General features: G+C 39.4%; 1 protein-coding gene across 3 annotated transcripts in view; it reads left to right on the forward strand.

The window, feature by feature from the left end:
• Positions 1-26,418, forward strand: part of LOC124554779 (dual specificity protein phosphatase CDC14AB-like) — a 229,204-nt gene extending 202,786 nt beyond the window's left edge. Inside the window, exons 14-15 of one of the 3 annotated variants that reach the window (XM_047128425.1) lie at positions 13,113-13,322; positions 25,723-26,418. In XM_047128425.1, coding sequence (XP_046984381.1) covers positions 13,113-13,322; positions 25,723-25,771 — 259 coding nt within the window. In that variant the 3' untranslated portion in view covers positions 25,772-26,418. Of the gene's footprint in view, positions 1-13,112; positions 13,323-15,452; positions 15,495-25,722 lie in introns of all 3 variants that reach the window. The other 2 variants (XM_047128427.1, XM_047128426.1) reach the window with 2 other exon arrangements.
• The last annotated feature ends 951 nt before the right edge of the window (positions 26,419-27,369 follow it).

Here is a 27,369-nt window from a genome sequence, read left to right on the forward strand (position 1 = left end):
TTGTTTTTTAGAATGACGCACTGCGAAGACAATGTCAAATAGTACTTTTTTGACATGTCTGAAAGTTTTATGTTGCGATTGTCTTCAGTGTCATGGATGATCATCGACTTTTTTTCAATTGTAAGATTTTTAGATTTGCAGGCTATAATTCCAAAAAAGTATAAAACGTATAAAGTCAACTATAACAAGAACAACACTTCACAGCTAGCACTTCCCAACTCAGTGACTGTTATGTCAGATCACATGACCGGAGTTACATGGTAGGCAGTGCGAAACTCTCTTTCAAATTTGTTCAATGCTTTTTCTACTATTGCTACAATGGAATTTGATGTAGGAACATGTCAACTCAAAGAATTGATTACCATGTATTGCCCAACCCCTCTTCATGCTGCCTATCGCTCTCCCCAACCCACTCGACATATCGCCCCGCCATCGCCAGACACACACTCCCATCCCACCCTACGTATCTAAATACCATTCCAGCATTGTCTGCCCAGCTAGCACAATTCTACCAGACCTTTCCTTTATATTTATACTGCCTAGTAGCTCCCTTTTATCATAAGCCTCATGTAGTCTGTCCTTTGTTATTGTCTCGTAATTTACATCTACTTTGTCTCTACTGTATTGTCTGTTCACATCTTTCCCTACCATTCATGGGAGTGTCAAATCCATTCCTGCTGTTTGACCGTCAACTAAGCGGTAATGTAATTCACAAAGGGCTGTTTGTCGCAGATCTCGTGACAGAGTACAGTGGTGATATCTCTGCCAGTGCTGTGTTCCAGTATTGATCATTTTCAAGCAATCCATCTTTCAGACATTACCATATGTTTTTTATCATTTGTCTGCATTTTATCAACTGTAATTTTGTAAAGACATATACTTGGGTAGTGCCATTTATGCTTTGACTTCATGTGATGAAACATGGCAATTTTATAGCAAATTTTGTAATATCAGATAATGGCAGCATAAGACTGTTTAAACCAGTCATCTTGGAAGAATAAAAGTGTCCACACTGCAGTCATGGCATCGAAGTGTCTTTATTTACAACCATACTGATTGCTCCACAGCACAGCATAGCATGTGCCCCTTACAACAAAATTTTTGAGAACATTTGTTTACTGTTTGCTGAATTCGAGGGCCAAATTCACTAGTTGCTTCTTACAAGCAAACACTTTGCATTGGAATTTCCCAGACAGAGTTAGAGAATACTGTGCTGTGTATGTATGTATGTATGTGTAACTTTATTCATGTCATGCCTTTGTATAAAGATCACTTTCATTCCTTTTTTTCACAAGAGTTCTATTGTAATTTGTGGTAATTTATCTGTCTGGTCAGTGTTAATAACAAAATCTTTATTGAAAGTAGGTGTTAATGTTGATGTTTGCATTTGAAAGATCTGTGCAGATGCCAAGGTGTGTTCTGCAGTTTTTTTTTAAATAAATGTTGTCTCACTTTCAATTGACAAGTCTCATCATTATATTTGAACTTCTTGACCTATCTTTCAGAGGCTTTAAATTCAAAATGTGCCCACTGACCTGCTGCTGCCAAGTCCCGCTGTTATTTCTGGGTAGTAACTGGTAGTAACTTGTTGATAACTTTCTCTAGCTTCCACAAAACAATCATATGTCCAAGAATCAATGACTGTGTTGGTACATCCCATATGGGCTGAACTTTTGAAATATGTACAACTTTTGTTTTATAATTCAGAGAGAGAGAGAGAGAGAGAGAGAGAGAGAGAGAGAGAGAGAGATGGTGCCTCTCTTAATTTTTTTCCCTTCTAGTTCATATTAATCGAATGTATTATTATGTCGAATTTCTTCGAAAGGTTCCTCAGTACAGTTTTCATTTTCATGGATGAGTTCATGAGTAATAAATATTTTTTCAACCAGTATGTCCATAGTACACGCTTAAATTTCCTCGCCTATCAACATTACTTCATGAGAAATTAAAGTTGAAGGTTCTGGTACAATCAAATTATGATGTTTACGCTTCTTACACCAATCGAGGCGTCATTTGGCATTTACTAGTGTGATGTGTAGCATACGAGCAGGTGCTCGACCATGAAACCCAAGTTCTCTCAACTCCTACCTAACTGTCACAGTACTTGCAGTGGATCCTGATGCAGTTTGGAATTCCTCTGTGATGGTCTGGATAAGTGTACTGTAGCCTGTAAGTACTTTTATTTGAATAGTTCCCACAGCATTTTGGATATTCTGAAACATATGCCTGTCAACAAAACGCCAACAGTTAAACTCTTCCATGGAATAAACATGCTAAAAAGTGTTCGGATGAACAACTTGCACCTGTTTGCTATAGCAAAAACGAACATAATTTATGGAATATAGCATTTTATAGAGCTACATGTAAGATACAATGAAATAATGATTGTGCATTGCACTGAACACATTGACTGGACAACAGTAATACAGGTTACAGAATAGGCCAAGCACTGTTTCTTTGGTGGCACACCAGGAGGCCGACCGAGGTGGTCTCTAAAAGTGGGCCTTTGAAATCATGAGTGAAGGTACATCTCTCCTTCATTCTAGGTGGTCAGAAAACCACATGCATACATAAAACACTAGACTCATAAAACGTGCACAGTACAGAAAAAAATAGGCCAGTTACCGAAAAAGCACATGTACCATGGAAAAAATAAAAATAAAAAGTTATAAAAAAAAAGCACATATTCTACAAGCCACTGAAATTAAGAGTCACGGAAAACACCCATGACTTCACTCATGCCCAATGATGGCGGCTGCTGCAGCATGTGGCAGGTAGCAGTTAGTCACCAGCAAGTAAGTGCAGCTTGATGAGGGGGATGGGTTCCCCCTGTCATGACAGGCCATGGGGCTGGACCGGGCATAGCGTCTCCATAGTGACATTGTGATCAAGGTCGGCTGTCGGCACCAGAGGCATCAGCGGTGGCGTCGGAGACGACGGCCGCACAGGACCCTGCAACGGAGGTGGTGGCAGCGGCTGCAATGTCAGGTGCAGCAGGGGCTGCACTGGCGATGGCAGTCGAGGAATCGGGATGGGGGCAGGAACCCCAGATAGCGATCTGCCAGGCACCAACCCTCACTAGACTGTCTGTGACAGGCAGTGGCAGTGGTTGTGGGGGAGGCAGCGGACCTTCCGAAACAGACCACACGTGTGCGACCGCAGCTGGTCAAAGTGACGGGATGTCCACCCATCAGGAGTTCAGACGAGACACAGGCACCAGCCCTGGTGACACTTGATGACAACAGGAACCCAATATGGCTGGTGGCCGAAACCACGAGCCCAGATGGGTGCATCTGGTTGGAACAGTTGTGGAATCAGCAATGCTGGCAGATGCGATGTCGGATGCAGCAGGTGGAGGGGGGTCCGTGGTAGGTGTCCATGTAGCAGCTCTGCCGGGCTCTTGTCCCCCACCGGAGTGAAACGATATAAACACAAAGCAGCAAAGTGTAAAGCAGCTTCAGGGGACCTACCAGATACATACTTCCGCATATGAGTTTTAAATGTCCAAACCATGTGTTCAACCTCACCCTTAGATTGAGGACGAAATGGGGGAGCTGCGAGATGGTGAACACCACTAGCCTGACAGGAAGATGCAAATTCTCAAGAAACAAACTGTTATCAGTAACTATGGTACACGGAAGTCTCTGAATTGCATGAATCTTAGACAGGGCCGAAATAGCGGCCGCTGTGGATGTGGACGGACAACATGACATGTAGGGAAACTTGGAGTAGGCGTCCACTATGATGAATCAGTACTGATTTAGGAAGGGCCCAGCTGTGGCATGAGCCAGGGGGGAAAATGATGCCCCCGGGGCCACCTGTTGGTGAACACAGCGAGTGCAAGTGGTGATAAGCTGTATAATGTCCCCACCTATGCCTGGCCAATACACATGCTGGTGGCTCAAAGCTTTAGTGCGAGAGGTCCCTAATGACCGACATGCATAAGACCCAGTACATTACGGCGTAAGGAAGCAGGAATCGCAACCCAGGGAGCAATGTCTTCTGTGTAACTAACAAAAGAACAAAGAAAGGCGGTGCGGGGGGAAGAAGTAATTACACATGGGATCTGAAGCGCGGCCCAGGTGTTTCTGCATCCAATCGTGTTGTACAAAAGAGAGGACCTAGCTGACAAGGGGAGGCCATGATGTTGGGGTCACGAATTTACTTCAAACTTTGTATGCCTTTAGTAGGCCATTAAGATATAATGTGCAAGTAGTAAGGTGCACTACCCTGGAAATTCCAAGAAAATTGTAAGAGGAGTTTTACACATCTGTTATGTGACTAATGTATCTGTGTGTAGGTTGGGCGTTAGAGTTGATGATGGTCGGTGGTTAGCATTCAGGTTTCGTAAGAGGAATGTGTAGGAGGCGATGGTTCAATTCCTGCTCAAACCTTTATTTTTATAGTACAAGTGTAAATTTTGTGATATTAAAAAAAAATTTCACCTACACTATTTGTTCTAGCTACATTAGCACGTCTCACCCCTATGCAGGTTAACAGCCAAATGGAGCCTGTCTCTGTGTCTGCAGCTTGAAGCGTAGAGGTGCACAGTAGTTCCATGTAACTTCCTGGCAGATTAAAACTGTGTGCCGGACCGAGACTCGAACTCGGGACCTTTGACTTTCGCGGGCAAGTGCTCTACCGACTGGGCTACCCAAGCACGACTCACGCCCCGTCTTCACAGCTTTACTACCGCCAGTAAAGCTGATAGGACGGGGCGTGAGTTGTGCTTGGGTAGCTCAGTCGGTAGAGCACTTGCCTGTGAAAGGCAAAGGTCCCGAGCTCGAGTCTCGGTCCGGCACACAGTTTTAATCTGCCAGGAAGTTTCATATCAGCGCAAGGAAAACTCTATGTGTTTCTTCATTTACTGGTCGATAGTTATAAATATGTTTGTTGTAATAATCAAATTTAATTAAAAATAGTAGGTAGTCAAATGAAATTCATAAAAACGTCATGTAAATACAAGTGTTTTTATATTACCCCTTAAATGTCATGCAAACTAAAGAATATGACCAGTGATGGAAAAAAATATAGATTAAAAATTAAGTTTGATCGGGGGTTGAACCATCACACCATCCGTGTTTGTCTTTTGACACTTGAACGCTAACCACTTGACCACCCTGAAACTGCAACGTCCGATACCTATGCACAGATATATCTTGTACATAATAGGCGCATAAAACTTCTCTTGTGATTTTCTTGGAAATGCCAGAGTGCACTTTACTACTTGAACATTATGTTGTTTTAATGACATAATAAGGTGTACAAAATTTGAAGTAAATCTGCGATCCCAACGTCGTGGTCTCCCCTTGTAAGTATAGGATGCACTGCGACAGCCAATGTTGTCATGGCACTAGTGATGGGAAAACCATCGACTGCGTTCTGGTTCTCAGTATCTAAATTAAAACAAAGCAACTCATCCTGATCGAATGTCGAGTCTGGCCTGTTCGGAAGGCAAGATAAGGCATCAATGTTGGCACATTGCGGCATCGGCCGGTAATCAATCTGATAATGATAACATGAGAGGAAGACAGCCCACTGCTGCAAACTATGCACTGCCTTGCCCGGCATGGAAGCCAAAGCGTTAGGAAGAGCATCCAATGGCTAGTGATCTAAAATTAATTGCAACTTAGAACCATACAAGAAGACGTGAAATTTCTTGAGGGCAAACACAATCACTAAAGCCTCCGTTTCAAACTAAGAATACCACTGCTGAGCAGGACTTAGTCTTAGAAACATAAACAATGGGTTGTTCTGACTCGTAAGCGTATTTGTATGCCAACACTACGGCTGGCTGAAAAGGGGCCATACACGGGGCAGATTGAACTTGAGATTTAAGCAAACTGAACACTCAGTCACGAGGTGGGTACCAGAAAAAGGACACATTTTTATGAAAAAGCATGGACGAGGGCTGAGCAACAGTGAATGCGTCAGGTAAAAACTTATGACAGTACGCAACTTTACCTGGAAATGCATGCATTTTCTTAGTGGACATTGGCTCTGGCAAATCCACAATTGCAACATAGTGACGCAATGACATGATCCCTGTGTGAGAAACCTCAAAACCTAGGTAATCAGTTGATGACCAAACAAGTTGAGATTTGGCAAGATTGCATTTGAGACCCACAGACTGCAAAACAGGAAACAGCAATCGAAGATTTCTAAGGTGGTCTTCCGTGGAACAACCCAATACAATGCTATTGTCAAGGTAATTGATGCAGCCAAACACAAAGGCTGTCAGCTGTTTTAAGCACTGAAAAATTGCAGTCACACTAATGACGCCAAAAAACTAGGGCGGGCGGATTCTTTCTTGGTAATGTGAGTCTTAAAACTGAGCCAGCGGGAAAACAGAGATGAAAACTCAGAGAAGAATGTCCCCAGTTGCCGATATGGAACTTGATCTGACACTAAAGTGACTTCATCACCCTGAACACTTGCAGTGTGCCAAGCAGGGGTTGACAAGCAACTTTCGAGAGTTCTACCCACACAGCAATCTGATTTGCTGTGGACCCTCGACACTTAAAATACTGTGCTATATTGAATGCATCCATAAGCGTTGGATTCGTACATTGAAGTGCTTTTTCGCAGACCTCGCTATCTGGGGCCAGACAAATATCATCGCGTACCATGTGATCAGCGAAGGATTCATGATGGATGCTAGTGACAAATTAACACTGATGGCTAAATGCCTTTAATTCTCCAGCCCAGGCTTTGTAAGATTGGTTTGGGTGTTTCTGACAATAGTAAAATTCTACACATGCTGCAGTGACTTATTCTGTCACAGTAATAGTTTGAGAGAAACTTGATTAAATGATAAGGTGGCCGTTTCTTGTAAAGTCCCAAGTCGGCACAACAACTGATAAATGAATGGCCACAGCCAGGTAAGAGAGAGAGCTCTACACAGATTTGCTTCACCCACACAAAAAACCTACAAATGTTTGTGTAACTGTGTCTCATAGAAGTCACACTCTTAAGCTGATTCATCATATGCCGAGAAGGGTGACAGTTGTATTGATGGGAGAGTAAACTGCCACAAATACCCAGATGACACTTGATTGAGAGCAGTGGCAAGAGCTTGCTCCTGTTCCCGAAAGCTTGCTGCTCAGCAATTATACGTTGGAGTATTTCTTCCATTGAGATGTTTGTCGGGTGACTTAGCTCTGACACTGACGCAGAGAAAACATAACTCTCTCTCTCTCTCTCATCGCCAAGTTTGCTATACCAAGAACAAACATGATTATTGAACATAGTACTTTATTGAGCAACACATATGAACAGTGAAGTACAGGTTGTGCGTAACACTGAACACATTGACTCGACAACAGTAGTAATATAGGTTACGGGACAGGCCGAGCACACGTCGGCAGTCATTTGGATGATACTGTTTCTTTGGTGGCTCACCAGAGTATGCCAGGGGCTGACCCCACTGGCCTCTATAAGCAGGCCTGTGAACTGTATGGATGCGCAAGCTCTGAAATATGAGTAAAGGAACATCACTCTTCACATTATATAATAGTTTAAAAAACCTAATGACTTTTTAATGACAATTGTATTGTATTAATATTAACCTCTCCTCTAAAAATGGATTTGTTATTATGTAACTATTTTAAAATAAGATATTAATTTTAATTCATCTCATTAGGTCTAACAAACAGTTCCATCAAATATAAAATACTAATTCAAGCATCTTACTTTTACACAAGTTCAGGCATTTCATTTAACTGGTATATTGAGTGTGCGTAAATGTTTGAAACCTTTTTTTCTGGGAATTGGCTGGCCAGTGTGTTTTACTACTGCTACAGGATCCGGCTCGGATTGGGGGGGGGGGGGAGGAGGGGGGGGGGGGTAAACTGGCCAGGGTATCTGTGTATCTGCCCCAGACGATAATTTCAGGGTGCCAAATTCATATTCTTGAAAGAAGGAGAAAAAAAGGGCCTTGTTTCAGAAAGCACATAGCATCCAACGCACATTCGTCTATTGATTATTCATATGATTTTGAAATGCTTTCTGCTGGTTTTTGAACACATTCTAAGTCGGTTTGTGAATGAATCATAAGTTGATTTTTGAATGTGTGCTTAGTGTATGTAACGTCTCTGCCAGGGGAATCCCCATCTTATCCATAAAAAAGCTTTCCCACAGACAAAAGGGGGCTGGATTATATGAGCTGAGCCAAATAAACCCGAACAGGTGAATGCCAGTCGCTGTTTGTTTATGTGGTTGATTCGGTATGCGAATAGGTGTTGTTATAATTATTAGCAAAATACATAGATTCAAACTACCAGAGTGGAAATAAATGACTAACAGCAATAACAGGTAAGGAAGGTTACATATTGTCTTCTCAACGTACCCAAGAAAATGAAATTTTGACAGAGAATTTTTGCTAAACCACTACACCACTGAGTGCCATTTGTACAGTCCCCAGTTAGCAGTCGTGTAAGTTCTATTCTCGTAATAGCACAGAAAATGCTTTGTAGGAACATGTAATAACACTTAACCGGAGAATAAACGTGGGATAACTGAACTGGTAAATCCAGCAGGGTTAGTGAAGTTAACTGGAGAACAAGTTTTGACAATGGCAGGTATAGTTACGGAATTAGTGATGACAAGATTGATTGTTAGAACAAGGACGCAAACGCAACAGGGACATCACACAAATTATATGGAGAAATATGGCCATTTCAAATTTATATAAAAATTTCATACTACTACTACTACTACTACTACTACTTTTCGATCTCTTGCTTGATAAACTGGAGTGCCACTATCAAATTTTTGCCCCAATTCGGAAGTATTGTAGATCTGGGACTGTGCAGGATAACACTCTTAAGGTAAACTAAAAGCCAACCAAGCCTCATTCCAGTGTGAATTTTTCAAGTCGTGCCCTCACCTTGTTAGTGGAAGATACGGGGTGGAGGCGGCGATCCTCTTTGTTGCTGCCCCTAAATTTAGATCTGAATTTCAAATCATCATTCTTGATTTGTCTGTTTTTCAGTTGATCTTGTTGTGTCTGCAGTTACCCCCCCCCCCCCCCCCCCCCCCTGCCCATAGAGACCCTAGCCCTAGATGCAGAAGCTCTCTTTCCTCCAAAGTTTCCCATACTCTAAATGTAGAAGCTCTCCTGCACATCTGTTGTAAATGATGCTTGTATTTTTCAGTTGTTGTCAACACCCAGATAACTTTCCATGTTTTAGCTGCAGAGTTTTCCTGACTAATATTTATTCTTCTCTTCTGAGACATGTCGAATTAACTGATAATGAAGTAATTCCTTTCTTTGAATCAGTGAAATATTCTGTTGTCTTCATGTTTGGAAAATATTAGTTACATATGATATTATCATCTCAGAAACCCTACAGAATGAAGATTCGATATTGACATAAAATTTTGTATTCCATGGAAGGCAACTGCCCAGTTGCACATTTTCCCACCATGACTAGTGTTAATTATGAGGTTGTATGGCATAGAATGAGAGACTTCATTATTCTTGTTTGTAGATGTATTTCACATTTTCTTATCTTAATTCTGTATTGGGTTGAAAAAAATTAATATTCTTGAAGGGGTTTCTTTATTGTACTCCATTCCTTTTTGTGCCGTAACCAAATTGATAATGGTTGTGTTAATTATAGAGTTGATTCCCAGTAATTTGGAACTCAGGGCATCAGGGAAAAAAATTCAACTTACTGAGAGCTCACAATAATAGGAGTGGAAATAACTGATACGGATGGAGGAAAAAAATTCAAATAAATGAGTTTAATTGAAAGTAAATTGTAGTACATACATATGCACATTCATCCTTATTTAAGTAATGTGCAAAATAATACATACATGTATACATGGTATATACATACATGCACTACATAAAAAACATTCCAATAAAATTGTTGCATGTCATTTTGAAAAATAGATGGTGGTTTTCTTTTGTGAGAGTGACTTCCATCTAGCATTGTCAATAAAATTTTTGAGTGGTGAAAGTAAGAAGAAATCATCATTCATTTCCGTTTTGAGGGTGTAACTGTTACCCTTCTCCAACTCTCAGTATGCCTACCCACAAAAAGTGTGCACATTGACGTCACATAAGGCCTCATGTGATCACCAGTCCTTTTCTACAACTCTTGATATGTAAGTTTGATTAAAATTGTGTGTGCTAATGTTCTGCACTGTAAACATACATGATTGTAATTTTTATGGTGCCATAGTGTCCCCTCAAATCAAAGTTTAAATACACTTTCTTTTTAAAGTGACACACCATGAAGGAATTGTCAGAATGGGATGGAAATCGGTAGATGTGATGTACGTGTACAGAGAAACAAATGCTTAAAATTTCAGAAAAATTGGGGTATTTATTCGGGAGAAAGAGCTTCACAAATTTACCAAGTCAAAAACGTGTTGGTTCACCTCTGCCCTATGCAAGCTGTTATTTTGCTTGGTATTGGTTGCTAGAGTTGTTGGATGTCTTTCTGATGGATATCGTGATAAATTTTGTCCAACTGGCACATTAGATTGTCAAAATTCTGAGCTGGTTGGTGGGCCCTACCCATAATGCTTCAAAAATTCTCAATTGGGGGAGAGCTAAGATAGGGTTTGACAAGCACAAAGACAAGCAGTAAAAACGAAACTCTCCCCATGTGTGGGAAGGCATTATCCTGCTGAAATGTAAACACAGTATGGCTTCCCATGAAGAGCAACAAAACAGTCTGTGGGACATAGTCAACGTACTGCTATGCTATAGGAGTGCTGTGGATGACAACCAAAGTGGTCCTGCTATGAAATGAAATGGCACTCCAGACTGTAACTCCTGGTGGTTGGGCTGTATGGTAGGTGACAATCAGATTGGTATCCCACCGCTGTCCAGGATATCTTCAGACAAGTCTTCACTGGTCTCAAGACTCACTTCAAAGTGAGATTAATCACTGAAGAGAATTCCACTCCATTCAGTGAGATTCCAGACCAAAGATGTGTTTGGAGACATCCCGGAAAGCTATGGGACACCAACCTGGTTGTCACCCCCCATATGGCCCAATAACCAGGAGTTATGGTCTGGGATGCAATTTTATTTTATAGTAGAACCCCTTTGGTTGTCATTGACGGCATTCGTACAGCACTGCGATATGTTTACAATATTCTACACCTCGCTTTGTTGCCCATCATGGCAAGCCATCCTCGGCCTACATTTCAGAAATATAATGCCCGACTGCACACAGCGAGAGTTTCTACTGCTTGTCTTCGTGCTTACCAAACCCTACCTAGGCCAGAAAGGTAGCCAGATCTCTCCCCCATTGAGAACGTCTGGAGCACTATAGGCAGTGCCCTCCAACCATCTTGGGATTTTGACAATCTAATGCACCAATTGGACAGAATTTGGCATGATATTGCTCAGAAGGACATTCAGCGATTCTACCAATAAATGGTAAGCCAGACACCTGATTTTGTAAGTGCCAGAGATAAACCAAAGCATTATTGATGTGCTCAATTTGTGACATCCTTTACCTAGAATAAATAATGCAGTTATTCTAGAATTGTAATTAGCTTTTGTCTTTTCATCTACATAACATCTACCAATTTTCACAATTTTCATCCCATTCGAATGACTACTTTGTGGTGCAACTTTATTTCCTCCCCCACCCCATAATCCTCCCCCCTTCCCCCCCCCCCCTACCGCTCAGTCATCATCGTATCGTCGTTGTCGGCCCCTCTCCCCCCGCTCAGTCGCCGTCGGCCCCTCTCCCCCCCGCTCAGTCGCTGTCGGCCCCTCTCCCCCCCGCTCAGTCGCCGTCGGCCCCTCTCCCCCCCCGCTCAGTCGCCGTCGGCCCCTCTCCCCCCCGCTCAGTCGCCGTCGCCCCCCCCCCCCCTGGTCCCCTCACCAACCTAGCCCCCTCTCGCCAACCTCCCCCCCCCCAACCCAAATGCCAGATTTGGAACTGCCTGGGTTTTAATGGCTGACCAAAGCTTACTGTTAGTTTGAGCGATGCGTTATTCATATGAAGTTATGTGTTTGAGTTTGAATCTGTTGCCAGTTGTACAAATGTGTGGCGTGTTGCAAATTAATGTTTTAAAAAAACCATATGGTAATAGTTATGCAGCATCTGTGAATTCTGAAAGTATCATGATTTGTCTGTTGCTTTGTGATGGACCTGTGAATTACAGTAGGGTAGCCTAATTGAGAACAAATGGGAGCAGCTAAAAATTTAATATGCATCACATGGTCTCTTATGATGCTATAAATACTCTATCTTTTGCTGTTAACTTGAATGTCCAGATGTGACTGTTGTTCGATTCAATCTTTGAAGAGTTCATTACTTAACATCTTCACGGTATTGTGATAACAGACAGTATGTCGAGGGTGGGCTAGGATCACTTTTGTTCATGGACTCAAGTGTAATTTAGGGTATCTACAAGATAATGTTTTAGTAATATCATGTGTTTGATATTTTAGAAAGGATAATTATATTTTTTCTTTGGACATTTACTGCATTATGCTGCCTGCTTAATGTGAAATGAAGTTATATATACTTAATTTGTATATACCCTCTGTGATAAACAAATTGTAGATTTTAGATTTGAAAATGTTATTGAAGGTAAACCTTTAAGACATTTTAGTTGTTAGAACAAAAGGTTTTGTGTTTTGTATGATTGTAATTTCTTTGATGTGGATTTTTATGTAATTTTTTTTACTGTAGTACATTTATTCTCATATTTGTTTGAAAAGTTGTGCATGTATTACAGTGTGTGATGGGTTTGCAGTAGCTGTCAACTGATCCTTTATGTCATTCCTTCCACTACATGTTTCCTTTAGCTAAATTGATATATTTTGGTTGTGTCATTGTTTCTGATAATAAGGTGATTGTGTCAAATTTTACAGTATTAGGATCTCGGTTGCAGTAAAAGACTGTTCACATTTTTGAATGATTGCAAAACTGGTGACTGAAGTTTTATCGAAATTATTAGGATTTCTTTAAACTGCTTACGTGTTTATGACAAGTCATATTAAATCACATGTTTGTAAATGAAAAATCTTTGTTTGCTGATGTAGTTGCCATAAGCAAAATAAGCTGATATAACTATATTTGAACATTGTATGGGATGCCAGTTTCATCACCACCTTCTTTGTTTCTTAGAAATACCTGGCTTCTTAATTCAATGTACGGATCCAATCGATCATTGAATATAAGCAAGGTAAATCTTGCTTCCCACCCCATAAGACCAGTTACCCGTGCTGCTGCAAAGTCTACACCTGCAACAACCTCTAACCCTTCCTCCCCAGCATCGAGCCTCGATATGACCGTACGCAGCGCGGACCGAGTTAGCAGATTTCATACTGTTCGTCAGTAAGTGCACAATATTCTTGTAGGCTGTGCTTCTGCATGATTGACTGTTAGGCATGTTTGCCATCCAGTTTGACCTTCCTAATGCTGGCAACATTCAGTGCTTGTAGTGTGTATGACATCGTGTAGTTTAGTATCATCTGCTGTTATTAGTTCAGATGCTATATCTTCAACACATCTAACTGACAATTAATCTTAGCTTTATAGCAATGTTGTTTCTGCTATAAAAAAGAGTCATAGGTTGTGGTTGTGTGGTGGCTTTAACACAGCTGAAATTATAAGCTTTTCATTGTGTGGAGCAGTTACTTTTTATATTGCAGTGAAAGCTGCTAATTTTGTTATGCCAGCTGTACTTCACATATGCTCAGTTTGTTCTTAACACCAGTGTACTGCTGTGTTAATATATTTTGTTGGCATTAAAAGATGAAATTTATAATAAACCAGTTTTACGATTAGTTTTGTTGCTTCTACGAGGTTTAATTTGTGATGTCATTCTTTTGAATGGAATTATAGCACATGACATTCGTATAATGTTTTTAAGGTTTCACTAAGAACTATTGTAATTTTCTGTGGTGGTGGTTGAGTGATTACTGTCAGGTCTGCAGGATGATTGTGTGTAGTATATTTTTGTGTTCATGAGTGTATTTACCTATGAGACTTATACTAGATTTTACAAAAAGAATGATAGCAGTAACTGCTCAAACATATGCAAGTTACAAGATCCCATAAGTTAACTGAAAATGTCATCAAACAAAATAACTGAGTGTGAGGTTCACATGACAAATAAATAAATCACAAACTCATTGCCAAAAGTTTTGACCTTTTTCTCATTTGTCCATTGCATTTGGTTTTTGACTTGGAGAGGAATTCTGATAAGCTCATTGATGTCAGTTTCACATTTGTGTAGTGTGCATTCGCAGTGCATCACTAACACTTTACCCGGTAATTAACTTCCTCTTCATTTATAATGTTACATTTTCAGTGTAATGTTTTTTGTTTTTTTTTTATTCTTTTTTTAATGCTTTATAAGAATTACATGAGTTTTGACTGGCGTGGTCTAACTTCTACACAATATCATCACTGCATTCATAGACATATTTTTGTTTATAAGATTGATGTAGTGACTGTGATCCCATGTACCAGTACTCACAAAAAGACAGAAAAATTTTCTGATGTGATGTGTCTTTTTTGTATAGAATTTTTGGCATCAATAGGAAGGGCCAACAATCCCAGTTAAACACCACTACTAAGTTTCTGTAATTATTAGTAAAAGAACTGGACATCATTTTGTTCTTGCATAAATAATAAAGTAATAGGTCAGTTATACAAACACAGAGGATATAATGAAAAGTAATTTTTATTCAGTATACTCATTATGCTTGTGGTGCCAATCTAGTAATGAATAAGTGTACTTGCACCGGAAAAACATGTTGCGTACTGAGCTGACAGGTAACAGTGGTAATATGTGCTCCGAGAAAGAAAAATTCTCTGAAAGCCTAGTTTTGTTCTTGCGTCTTGCTGAGTGAGGCCTTTTTGTAGTGTTGCAGGTGTAGAGCAGTGCTTATGTTGTGGAAAGGAAGGGAGACTCTGACGTGCTTTTCTAGTTTTTCCACCATGTACGCCATCCAATCAATGTAGATAGCCATTGCCAGATGCTGTCTTCATTATCCTTTTAAAATTTTAGCTTTTGCGAAGAAGAGATTTTCTGTTTGCTTATGCAGCTTTCAACACACAGACCACTTGCCACTGTCTGAAAATGTAATCCCAGTAGTAATGTTAAAAATATTTTTTCAGCTGTATATGGAGAGTGCTTAAAATAGTGGTAAATCTGTGTACTCAGCTTTAAAATAATTTATCTCTCATATATTTGCTTAAAATAGCTGGTATAGATTTTTTTCTGAAAATAATACTTTAATCTGTTATGTTAAACCATCTCGATGGTGAGGGAAGAAATTTTCATTTACTTTTTTCTTGATTGTTACAATGTTGCATTACAAGCTGTCTTATATTATAGCTGTTTATACTATTGAGAGGCATATCTCAGCCTTTCACACAGTTTTATTCAGGACTTAATAATTACATTTTGTGAACTGATATGTGGCAGATATTACAAAATATTTAATCCATTTTCAGATTAAATAAATAAAGTGTGCTGTCCCCGATTTGAGTGGCAAGGTAATTAAAGAGCAGTTCTTCTTTATACATGATATATTCTGAAACTAAAAATGCTCAACTAAAGTAACAATAAATCATCTGTTCATGCATAAAATATACTATATAATTCATATGTATAGCATTAACAGGCTAACCTCATGAGTATGTTGGAATTCTGACTAGGACTTGATTCATTTCTCGAGGAAAAGATAAAACCACATTAAATCCATGGTAAGGGCTTCTTCTGACTCCTGCAGTGACTATTGAGATTGGATGTAATGTTATGTTTTTGTCGGAAAAAAAAAGTGGGGAGCTCTATTTTAGTTTTTATAGTATAAATAGTAGTTGTTTTTACCATGTTGGTTCTTTAAAGAGCTTCGTAAAGTGTTGACTAGTTATGGTGAAAGCCAGATATCTGATCTGTCCTAACGTTGCACGCCTTAGGTGGTTCATTTCTTTCTCCTACATTGGTCAAAACAATTAGGTAGTATTATTAGAAGTGTACAACAAATATAACATTCAGCTCACTCACTGATCACATTAACATGAGACTTATTAGTAGGCACCTGAAAAATTCACATTTGCGATAGATATGAATTCTGCCTTAAAATGCAAGAATGCAAAATTACCTAATAAATGGTATTTCACAGCAAATTGTATCCAGATGAACTATTTTATCAGAGATAGTTTGAAATGTCTTTATTTTCAATATCAAAAGTGTAGCCAATTTTTGGTTTGAAATACTTTATTTTCTGCATGTAAATAGAAAAAAAAGGTAACCAATTTTCAGTTACTGGTACTGGACATCCTCAGGCGAAGCCCATGCCACAGCAACTGTGGGTGGTTGAATGGTCTGTCTCCTTTATGATACTGCCAGTCTTAGCAAGCAGTTGTGCAAGAGCTGATATTGAGTGCTAGGTGCCGTGTGTTGCTTGTTGTTGTATTTTCTTGTTTTGAAATGAGTGAAGAGATTAAGCCTGGTCCATCACAGAGTTAGATTATGACCCTCACAACACCAGGTTGGATCAGTGACCCTATGACTGTGTATAGTTCTGCTGCCATGGAATCACAGAACATGGGTGTAGGCTGGCTGCCCTGCAAGAGGAAGGTGGAGGTTATTTGCTCCCACCATTCCTCACTTTTCTAGTGGACATGTTCTAGCTTGTTTATGCTCACGGCCGACTGCCAGTTTATAGTGTCTGCTCTCTACAATGTAGTAATCAGAAAACGAAATTGCTCAATGTATTTCAACCAAACTGAAAGTCTAACGTAACTTGCACATGGTTTTTTTTTTTTTTTTTTGTGTGTGGTCCTACATCTACACTAAGTAACTTGTCTGTTCCTTCTGCAGTGCTGTCAGGTGTGGGTCACATGACTTAGAAGGCCCATGAAAGGTTGAAATCAATCCTCTTCAGATTTTGTAATCATTGAATTTGGAGGGAAATGGAAAAATAATATTGAGAAACACCTTAGATCAGAGGAGGACTGTATCACAGGCAAGAAAATGCTGCTGCTTCTCATCAGAAGCAATCATTTGTTGAAACCTTTTAATAAATCTAAAAGAAGAAAACAAACAAATACCACTGTGAAAAAAGAAAAACAAAAGTAAAAGTTTCAGTCATAAAGCTCCCCAATCACCACTCTTTTTTTAAACAGCCAGTGTCAAAGCACTAAGGTTTGGTCTTCAGGTACATAACGTAACAACAACCTTTTAAATTTTTACGCCTAATCATTTACAAAGAAAGGAAATTGGATGTGAATTTTGCCCCTACAAATTAGTGGGAGGTATTCTAGTGTTGGAAGTTTAGGAGTTAGCAGTGCTATTGTTGACTGTAATACATATAAAAGTGGTGTAGAATAGCAGTGAATTGACTATTGAATCACTACCTTTGTGAACCGTAGATAGGATAGACTTTTGAAGGTGCAGAGGCAATCTATGGCGTACCTTCGTGATCATGGGCTGTTTTAAATAATGGAAGGTATGTATGAAGATCAGGCTGAAGCCATGTGTAAGCAGTTACATCCAGAGGCAGTCATCATCTCCTGTCTGCAACTTATTACAATAGACAGAAGAGTGCAACTTTTCATGATCCTCTGAAACACCAACATGACAACACAATAAATCCAGTTTGTTTGCTACTGTTTTCGCAATCGCAATCTTTGTGCACGAAGGCACAGGGAATGTGTTCCATCAGTGAAACAGCCCTTCAGTGGTGGCAAACATTGGGTAAAGAAGAGGAGCACTCAAATGGGACTGTGTTTTATTTTCTTAAGGGTTACTATTTAGTGCTGAATCTGACAACTGACACATTTGCTTTAGGGGAGGACACGAGACACAGCAATGAAACAGCTCAAATTTGCTGTGGCGGCTGTCAGCATTCACAGAGATACTGCCTTCCACATTACCCAGTGCAGTTTTTCTTTCACTTGAAAATATGAAGACTAGACCCTCCAACCTTTAGCTGTGCCATATGCTGATGCCATAGGTGCATTGTCCTTTAAATGGGTTGCATTGTCTATTCCCAAGGTGTTACTGGATGATATGATACATTGTGTGCAGGTATTATTGGAATACCTTGCCCAGCGTGAACATTTATTATCTTATAACCATGATGATAGGCCAACACTTCCCACAATTTTATCTGATTCAGTAATAGTTTTGACCAATGTATATACTGGATTCATCGTTAATGAGGAGGAAACGTACGCTCTGCCTTACAGTGTATTTTTATGGCTCCCACCAACACCGGCTCCAAGAAAATCAGGGAATTTTTGTGGTAGACATGGTTTCTGTTGGAGTGTAACACATTTCACACTTCAGTTTTAATTAAACCAGGTTTAATGGGGGCAAATACTGTCTTTCTTTCAGTTTATATGTGGTAAAGGCAATAGGGTTTATGAAACTTCACTTTTTGCTTTAGTCATTCTTTCTACTTCCACTGTAATACAGATAAATTTAACCCCTGTATAGACTATATTAAAAAACATTGCTTCATTGTGTAAAGCAGCATGGTGTCTTTGTAATTTATTTTTCATTCATGACTTACATTATGTGGTGTGGTTGCACCAGTATTATCTAATATTTTTTCACACTGAACATCATATTTCTTGTAATTTTTATAAATAATTCTTTTTAAAGGTTTTACCCATATAAAATAATTAAATTTTGCATAAACATGCCTTAAACTTAACCCAGCTAAACATAATTGTTATGTCTCAAATTATGCAAAATTATCACATAGAGAAATAGTGGTTCCAATTTAATTCAGAATTTGAGTAATACTATTAAATATTTGAAACATTTCTAATGCACACTGTGTGTGTGTGTGTGTGTGTGTGTGTGTGTGTGTGTGTGTGTGTGTGTGCGTGCGTGCGTGCGTGTACACACGCACATGCAGGGGCCATCCAACTGCCCATCCATGCCCATATACCTTTGCTTCACAAGCTACATTTAAGTGTGGATGATAAACAATTCTGTCTTTGTATTCTACTCAGGAATGCATATGAAGTCTGTATGGAAATTTAAAAAGATCTTGTATGGATGTTGTGTATGTCACACTTCCTTTTAATATTTAGCTCATTGAAGAAGGCTTAGCGAGGCCTTCAGTTATCAGCTCTGCATCAAATTATTAATGCTCACCTTTATAGAACAAATATTTCATTGGCTTCAGCTGCATTGCTGCAGAAGGTTATCTGATTATGTTACCAAGGAGGGAAAACAGGCACCTAAGTATTTTTAACCAGTTTGTCACCATGTTTCATTAGTTTTCCTTTGCATCCATGTGAACGTGAAGGAATTTTACATATTATACTATGTCTAGTAAGTACCAGGGACCTTCATTTGAAATTGAATAAAATGGATGTTGTTAGATTGATAGTTACTGTATTAACCATTTGTAAGACTGGTTAGCCATGGAAAGATTAGGTAAAATGCTAAAAAAGACAGGGTGTAACGCTCAGGATTTTCTTTTTGTTAATAATTTCTTGTTGGGTAAGTGAATCTCAATTCTGAGGTAGGCTGCTTTCTCAAGAACCTTTGAAATAATTTAAATGATGCAAAAGTATGTAGTTAGAGATTATTTAGTTACACTGCAATTCTTTTCCCACGCATTTATCCTGCATAGTGTGGGGTCTGATTTTTTGATGATTTCATAGTTTTTTTATATTATTATTATTATTATTCCAGAATGAAATTTTCACTCTGCAGCGGAGTGTGCGCTGATTTGAAACTTCCTGGCAGATTAAAACTATATGCCAGACCGAGACTCGAACTCGGGCAAAGGTTCGAGTCGTGGTCCAGCATATAGTTTTAATCTGCCAAGAAGTTTCATCACCACCATTATTATTATTATTATTATTATTATTATTGAACTTCGTGGTCAGATGCCCTTACTGACACCATGGTCATCAAGGTAACCAAGGTTACAGATGTGCCATCTGTCTGTGAACCATGTAAACATTGTTCTGTGTGTTATCATATTTTAACTGCTTGTGTACCATATTCTCTGAGGTGGAATTTGAGAACCAGACCAGCATTTACCTAAACAGGTATGGGAAACTGCCTAAAAACAAGATTAAGGCTGGTTGGTGTACCAGCCCATTTTCGTTAATCCACTGCACGGATTTGATCTGGGTCTGGCTCACCTCCCTGTCTTGCATGGTAGCCTGCTGCACTACACAAGCAGGTAGGATTACTTACTTAGACATGGGCAGTTCTTCAGTTCTTTTGTTGAAGGCACCATCACTCTCAAGGGTGTGTGTGTGTGTGTGTGTGTGTGTGTGTGTGTGTGTGACATGACACGTGAAGGGGTGCAGGTAGTCAGCAGTAAAGTTCACATAGTCCACAGCACATTTGATAGGAAGCCCAGGTAAATGTATTCCATAGCATAACACTGCCTCCACCTGTGACACGGTGCATGTTTTTAGCAGCTGTTTGTCTGAATGGTGGCTAACCCAGATACGACCATCGACCTGGTGTAACAAGAAATGTGATTTGTGTGACTGGATGACAAGTTTCTGTTGATCAACTATCCAGTGTCGATGATCCTGTGCCCACTGCTAGCGTAATTGACAGTGTTTTTGGGTCAACACAAGAATGTGTGGGGATCATCTGTTGCAGGTCCCCATGTTCAACAGTGTGTCCTGAATCAGGTGCTGTGAAACACTTGGCTTGCACTGACAGTGAACCATGTCAAGAAATTTGCCACAGATTGACACCTAACCTGCTGTATAGATCGTGCAAGTGTCCAACCTCCATGTTTTGTGATGAGGTGTGGATGTGCAAATACTTGTTGCTTACTTGTGGTTTCTCTGTTCTTCAAACACTTTCCACAGATGTTCACAACAGTACCATGCAGACAGCCACCAAGGTTCACTGTTTTCAAGATGCTCGTTCTCAGGCACTCGGCCACAACACTCAGCCCTTAAGCAAGTGGATTTCCCCATGTCATTGCTAGAATGAGTCTCCAACTGTATCTGTTCCACTTGTGTACTTTCCTTACCGCATCATGTGCCTGCATCGGCACCATGTGGCATACAGTCTTGTAGTGGGCAGTGATCTTAATGTTTTGGCTCATCAGTGTATGTCCACTTATATAAATAGACACTACCAGAGCATTTTTCAATCTTACAGGAAAGTAAGTGGGTTGTTGACAGATTACAGAGAGAGCCCAATTTGGCAAAGTAGTTCAGTAGTGTGGTAGACTTGCTCTTGTAATAAGGGGTCTAGTAAGGAACCATAGTTCTCCAAAATAGATGCAAACTTATTAGAGAAATATACGAGAACTCGCTCCACTGCATGCAAAGTAATAGACCATTTTATCTCAAAAAATTAGCAGAAATAAAGTTTTTATAAGTTTAGAAAGAAATATATGCAGACCATTAGCAAATTCCCCCATGCCTTTAAAGGAGGAGTTGTGAATTAATTTAGCAACTGAAGCTGAGCAGTTGTTCATCAATAAGTATTGACATCTTGAAGAAGAATTGTGGAAACTGGTTGTTTTGAGTAATTAAAGTCGATTTATATTTATAACTGTCAAAAGCAGATGGACTGCGCAAGGATAATGTAGAGCTATAAGCCCAAACACAGTGAGATGTAATAAGAGTTGTTGACCGCAGTGCTATTGCAATCAATGATCCGTAGTGTTAGATGAAAAATTGAGAATGCCAAGGAAATATGCTTGCACAACAACTCTGTAAAATATTTATATACTGAGGTGACAGAAGTCATGGGGTAGCAGTATACATATACAGATAGCAGTAGTATCACTTACACAAGGTATAAAAGGGCAGTACATTGGTAGAGATGTCATTTGTACTCAGGTGATTCATTTGGAAAGGTTTCCAGTGAGATTATGGCTGCATGGCTGTAATTAACAGACTTTGAATGCGGAATGGTAGTTGGAGACATATGCGTGGGACATTCCATTTCAGAAATTGTTAGGGAATTCAAATTCCGAGATCCACAGTGTCAATGTGCCTAGAATACCAAATTTCAGGCATTAAATGTCACCACAGACAACACAGTGGCAGTCAGCCTTCACTAAATGACCAAGAGAAGCGGTGTTTATGTAGAGTTGTCAGTGCTAACAGGCAAACAACATTGCATGAAATAACCACAGAAATCAATGTGGGACATAAGGGAAACATATCCGTTAGGACAGTGTGGCAAAATTTTGGCATAAATGGGCTATGGTAGCAGAACCAATGCAAGTGCCTTTGCCAACAGCACGACATCGCCTGCAGCGCCTCTCCTGGGCTTGTGACTGTATTTATTGGGCCCTGGATGACTGGAAAACAGTGGCCTGGTCAGATGAGTCCCAATTTTAGTTGGTGGGAGCTGGAGGTAGGAATTGTGTGTGGCACAAACCCCACGAAGCCATGGACTCAAGCTGTCAACAAGGCACTGAGCAAGCTGATGGTGGCTCCATGATGGTGTGGGCTGTGTCTACATGGGATAGGTCCTCTTGTCCAACTGAACTGATCATTGCCTAGAAATGGTTGTATTCGGATACATAGAGACCATTTGCAGCCATTCATGTTCCCAAATGACGACGTCATGTCTTTGGGCCACAGTTGTTTGCGATTGATTTCAAGAACATTCTGGAGATTTCAAGTGAATTATTTGGTCACCTAGATCACCTGACATGAATCCATAATTGAGATGTCAGTTTGTGCACAAAATCCTGCACAGGCAACACTTTCACAATTACGGATGTCTATAGATGTGGCATGGCACAATATTTCTGCAAAGGTCTTCCACTGAATGACATGTTGAGTCCATGCCATCTCGAGTTGGTGCACTACACCTACACAATATTCGGATGTATCTCATGACTTTTTTCACTTCAGTGTATGAATGGCCTGGCGAACAACATTTCAGCTCTCTGAGGCCATTCACAGTTGTATTTAGTAAGCTAATACGAAGATTGACCCCTGGCACTTAACTTCATAAATGTAATGTAATGCCTGCACTTTAGTTACAGTTGAAACCTTCAATGTATACTACGTGCTATGGAAGCTTATTTTATATTGATGCTGTGAAATTTCTGATCCGCTGCAACTCCCAGAGTGCCTTGAAGCTATACAATGCATGCACACAGCTAATAAACAAGTTGTGATAATTCATGATTTTCTTCTCCAAGTGTAAAGATCAGGGAAGGTTGCAAAGACACATTGCTGTCAAAGGAAATAAAGTAGCAGATGTGACAGCTAAGCAAGCCTGCATGGATAATACTGTAGCACATTGTGTTACCTTCATGCGGGCGTCATGCTGTTGAGACACGGTCATTTCTCAATGCAAAGAAGAATGTCAGAAAGTGACAGACATTAAGTTGAGGGCAGTCAAGCCAAAACAGTGGCCATGATACCTTCTCCTTTCAGATACTAAGGATATGGGAAAGTTTCTTTACCATCCCTAAAAACTTGGCAGGATCAGCTCAGAAGAGAATCCACCAAACAGCAATGCTTGTGGGCTACAAATTTTGCATGAGAGCAGATGTTAATTTATCCATTAATCTTCCATGACAGGCTTAAGGGAGTTTTGCCAAGTGGTCAGACAATTAAATTTTCCCAAGGCTTGTAGCCTTGATTACATTAAACTGTCTATATCTGGCTGTTCCGAAGCTTGCCCTTCAGGCATTAGTTCCCAGGTAGTCCTATTGCATACATTTTGTGTGAGCAACTTGACCATTACAATTACGTAGGCTGTGTCCAGCAGACTGACTCTCCGTGTGTCAGCTATTTGTGTGCTCCTGCTCGCCTGTGCCCATTGGCGAGCACTCAAGTTGGAACAGCCTTGTCTAAATTTTAACAACGTATATTAAGATCGAGACGGTGTTCAACATTTTACAATCGGTGTTGTCGAGGGCTGAATGTGAATGGGTGAAAGTGAATCTGACTTTAATGGAGTTTATAATTTTAGACATGTCAGCCATATTTGTCCTCCATTATTTTAGAAAACTGTCAATAACTGCACTGTTGAGCACCCTTCATCGTGAAAAGGAAAACTCATGTTTGTGTGAACACATGTTTGTTTTACAGCCAGTACACACACATCAAGGTATGCATTCCACATCAGTATTGGTTGTCCATATATCACCTTGACATTTGTCATTTAAAGTGTTGGAACCAATAATTGGGAACCTTCTGTGTGTGCCAGGACTACATCATGCCATCTTTCAGCACATCTGTTGTTGTGTGAAAGTTTTCTTGTGTCTTTAATGGTACAAAGTAAGTTCTGACTTTTTGGAAATAATTGCTCACACACTTGTGCGTACAGCATGTGGACAAAAATAGAGGAACACAAATAAATAAATATTTTTCACTTTTTGTATATAAACTCTGCCAGGAGTGTAAACAGTGTGAAACAAGACTCCTCTGACCAATTGACTTTCTACCACTGTTCCATAGTACTGGTTTTATGGCTCCAGCACCATTTTTTCCCATTGTAGGCATTTGCATCACTGATATATGGTTGTGGAATTCCAGCTTACCCTGCAATTCCCTGGTTATGGCACTTCCTTCTTGTTGTTTTTGTGCTGACAGGGTTCACGAGTGCAACATTCAGGTCTACAGTGATATTTGCAGCTGTCATCCTCTTATTTTTAATCACAGTGTTCTTCAGGTGTTTCCATATTTTTTTCCAACCCTTGTTAAAAAAAACAACTGAGAACACTATAACATTTATTCACCATTATAGCTAAACTGTAGGAAAGGATGGGTGGGGGACCACATGTGAGGCAGTATTTGTTAAACAAAAATCCTTTCATTCCTCCAGGATATTTTTACACCAAACATTGACTAGTTTTGCAGAGTTTTAATTTTTTAAAGTGCTTAACAGTAGTATATCATTTTTATTGAGTCCCGAAGTACTCCACATCACATTTTGGTTTTTGTGAAAAAGTTAACAAATGGTCCTGTTAGAGAATAATTTTTTGGTGGCTCAGAGTAAATTTGGATTGGCTGAACTATATGTGCAAGATAAATGTCTGCTTCGTTTGCAGGTGACCTAGAAATTTAAGATCACATTTTATTTAAGACACTTGGTTCTTTTGGGTGGTAGGGTGAGGGGTCAGATTTTCATCTCAGCATAACAGATTTTTAAGTTTTTCATTGGTTTGCATGAATCTTGTTCTGAAAATATTACAATGGTTTCTTCAGTGAAGCGCAAGTTAACATTTGAATTCCTTCTCCCATCATTGTGTAATGGAGTTCCATGTCTAAGAACAACATTGTTTTGAAAACATAAATCCACTGTCAGTAGTCCATTGTGAAGTATAACTGTTGAAAGAGACAAACTGCAGAAGAGTTTTTGTAGATCATAGTAGTGTGCTGATTCTGAAATAGGCAACCATGTGCTTTCATTAATTTAAGAGATTGTAGATCAGTATACAGTTGGGTAACTTAAAATTTCAGTTGTTTATTTTGTGTTTCTGTAGTTGAGATAGCAGAGTCAAATTACTTCTCATTTCTAAGCTTCTAAGCATTGTTCTAATTCATGACATATTAAGTTTTAACACCAATTATTGTTTTGACACCGAGCCTGAGTTATTGTTTACATGAATAGCTAAGAACATTAAAGTCATCAAAATGAATACAATTAGAGTCAATAATAATAATAATAATAATAATAATAATAATGTGTGGTAATGGTATAGATGTATTCACATTGAGTGATCTGGAAGTTGCAGGTAAATTGTACAAAATTTTTGAAGTATAATAAGCCTAATTCTTTGTCTAAATATTTCAGTGCTCGCATCTCTTCTCCTCGAGCTTGTAAAACATCCTTCATGAGATGACTAACCAGCATATCCAGGAAGAAGAGCCAGATACCTAATCACGTTCCAAGTAAAAGTAAGCAGACTGTAAAGATTAGAGAAGACAGCACTTGGCACGAACGTGCCAAACGCGCCTTGAGTTCCTCTGGAGAAAAACAGTCATCACGTTCAACGAAATCCGTTTGTCGTCCACCTGTTAATACTGAGAAATGTGGTTCCTTTGCACATATTGTGGTTCAGGTTCCTCAAAGTGAAAATTTAGGTGATACGTTATTGGATTGTAATGTAGTATGTGGTCTGAGTGTTTGCGAAGGACCATTAAAAGCAGAATGTGAATCAGATACTAAAATTTTGATGTATTCTGTAAAAAAATGAGCAGCTGCTTTTAATTAAGCAAAAAACCTGATCATTTAGATGTGCACTGGTCTGTACTTATAGAGATAATTCGGTGTACACATAATTTTAAAATATTTTAGATATAATGTAATTTGTTTGTGCTCCAACCACCACACATGTGGAATTTTATTGAAGTTTTAAGGAATCAGTATTTTTTATATTGGACCTGTTTTATGTTATTGACCCTCCCTCCATTCTCTCTCTCTCTCTCTCTCTCTCTCTCTCTCTCTCTCTTTCTCTCTCTCTCTCTCTCTCTCTGTGTGTGTGTGTGTGTGTGTGTGTGTGTGTGAGAGAGAGAGAGAGAGAGAGAGAGAGAGAGAGAGAGAGAGAGAGAGAGAGAGAGAACACATGCGCTTGCTGTTCTGGCAAAAACATGGGGGGTTGGACTTATTTTTTTTAAAGGGACAAATCTGGAAGGGAGCAAGTTCTGTGGTGTTCATCTCACCATCTGTGACATCCCATGAAAGTTCAGTATTTTGGTACATGTCCCTCCACCCATTGCAACTATACATCTTCAGGTTCCTTATCATACTCTAGCCGCGTAATTTTCTATATCCTTCTTAGACCCCTCTTCTTATCTCCCTGCATAGACGTTCCTGGATGTATTTGTTATGTACAGGTTTGGTGTAAACATATTCTGATACATTTCATTATTTTTATTGTTGATTTATCAGCGTTCTGCTACTTGCAGGGAATTTTAATATCCTTGTAAGTACTCTGCACAGCTTTTACCAGCCGCACTTTTGTTGCTTACGTAAGTTCCACGAGTTACTCTTCCACAAGGCCTACTTATATGTCTTCTTAATATGTACATGACTGCAGCCATTATGGTTGTACTCAACTATAAATTTTCTTTTACCTGTTGTGATGTAATACTGTAAACTAAATGAAACATTTCAGCCACTGTTGACCTTCACTAGACATGGTAAAGTGAAGTACTTTTACAAGTGATATCGATTTTCATTTGTTACTCCAGTAGTAGCATGGATTTTCAACTTTGTGTATCTTTTTACTGTTCCTTCCCATGTTCTTTGCAATGTTACTTTAACACTTTTTTAAAGTCGTTTGTATTTTTGTGGTGCTCTACTGATTCATTCCGAAAAAATTTTATGTCCACGACTTGTGGTGGCTTTATTTGTACTGTTTTTTTTTGTATATCTGCTTATTTTGATTTATTAGTTACTAAACACTCTTAGTAATTTTGTTATTATTTCATCTACAAT

Source organism: Schistocerca americana, chromosome X (genome assembly GCF_021461395.2).
Source record: "Schistocerca americana isolate TAMUIC-IGC-003095 chromosome X, iqSchAmer2.1, whole genome shotgun sequence".
NCBI classification, from domain to species: domain Eukaryota; kingdom Metazoa; phylum Arthropoda; class Insecta; order Orthoptera; family Acrididae; genus Schistocerca; species Schistocerca americana.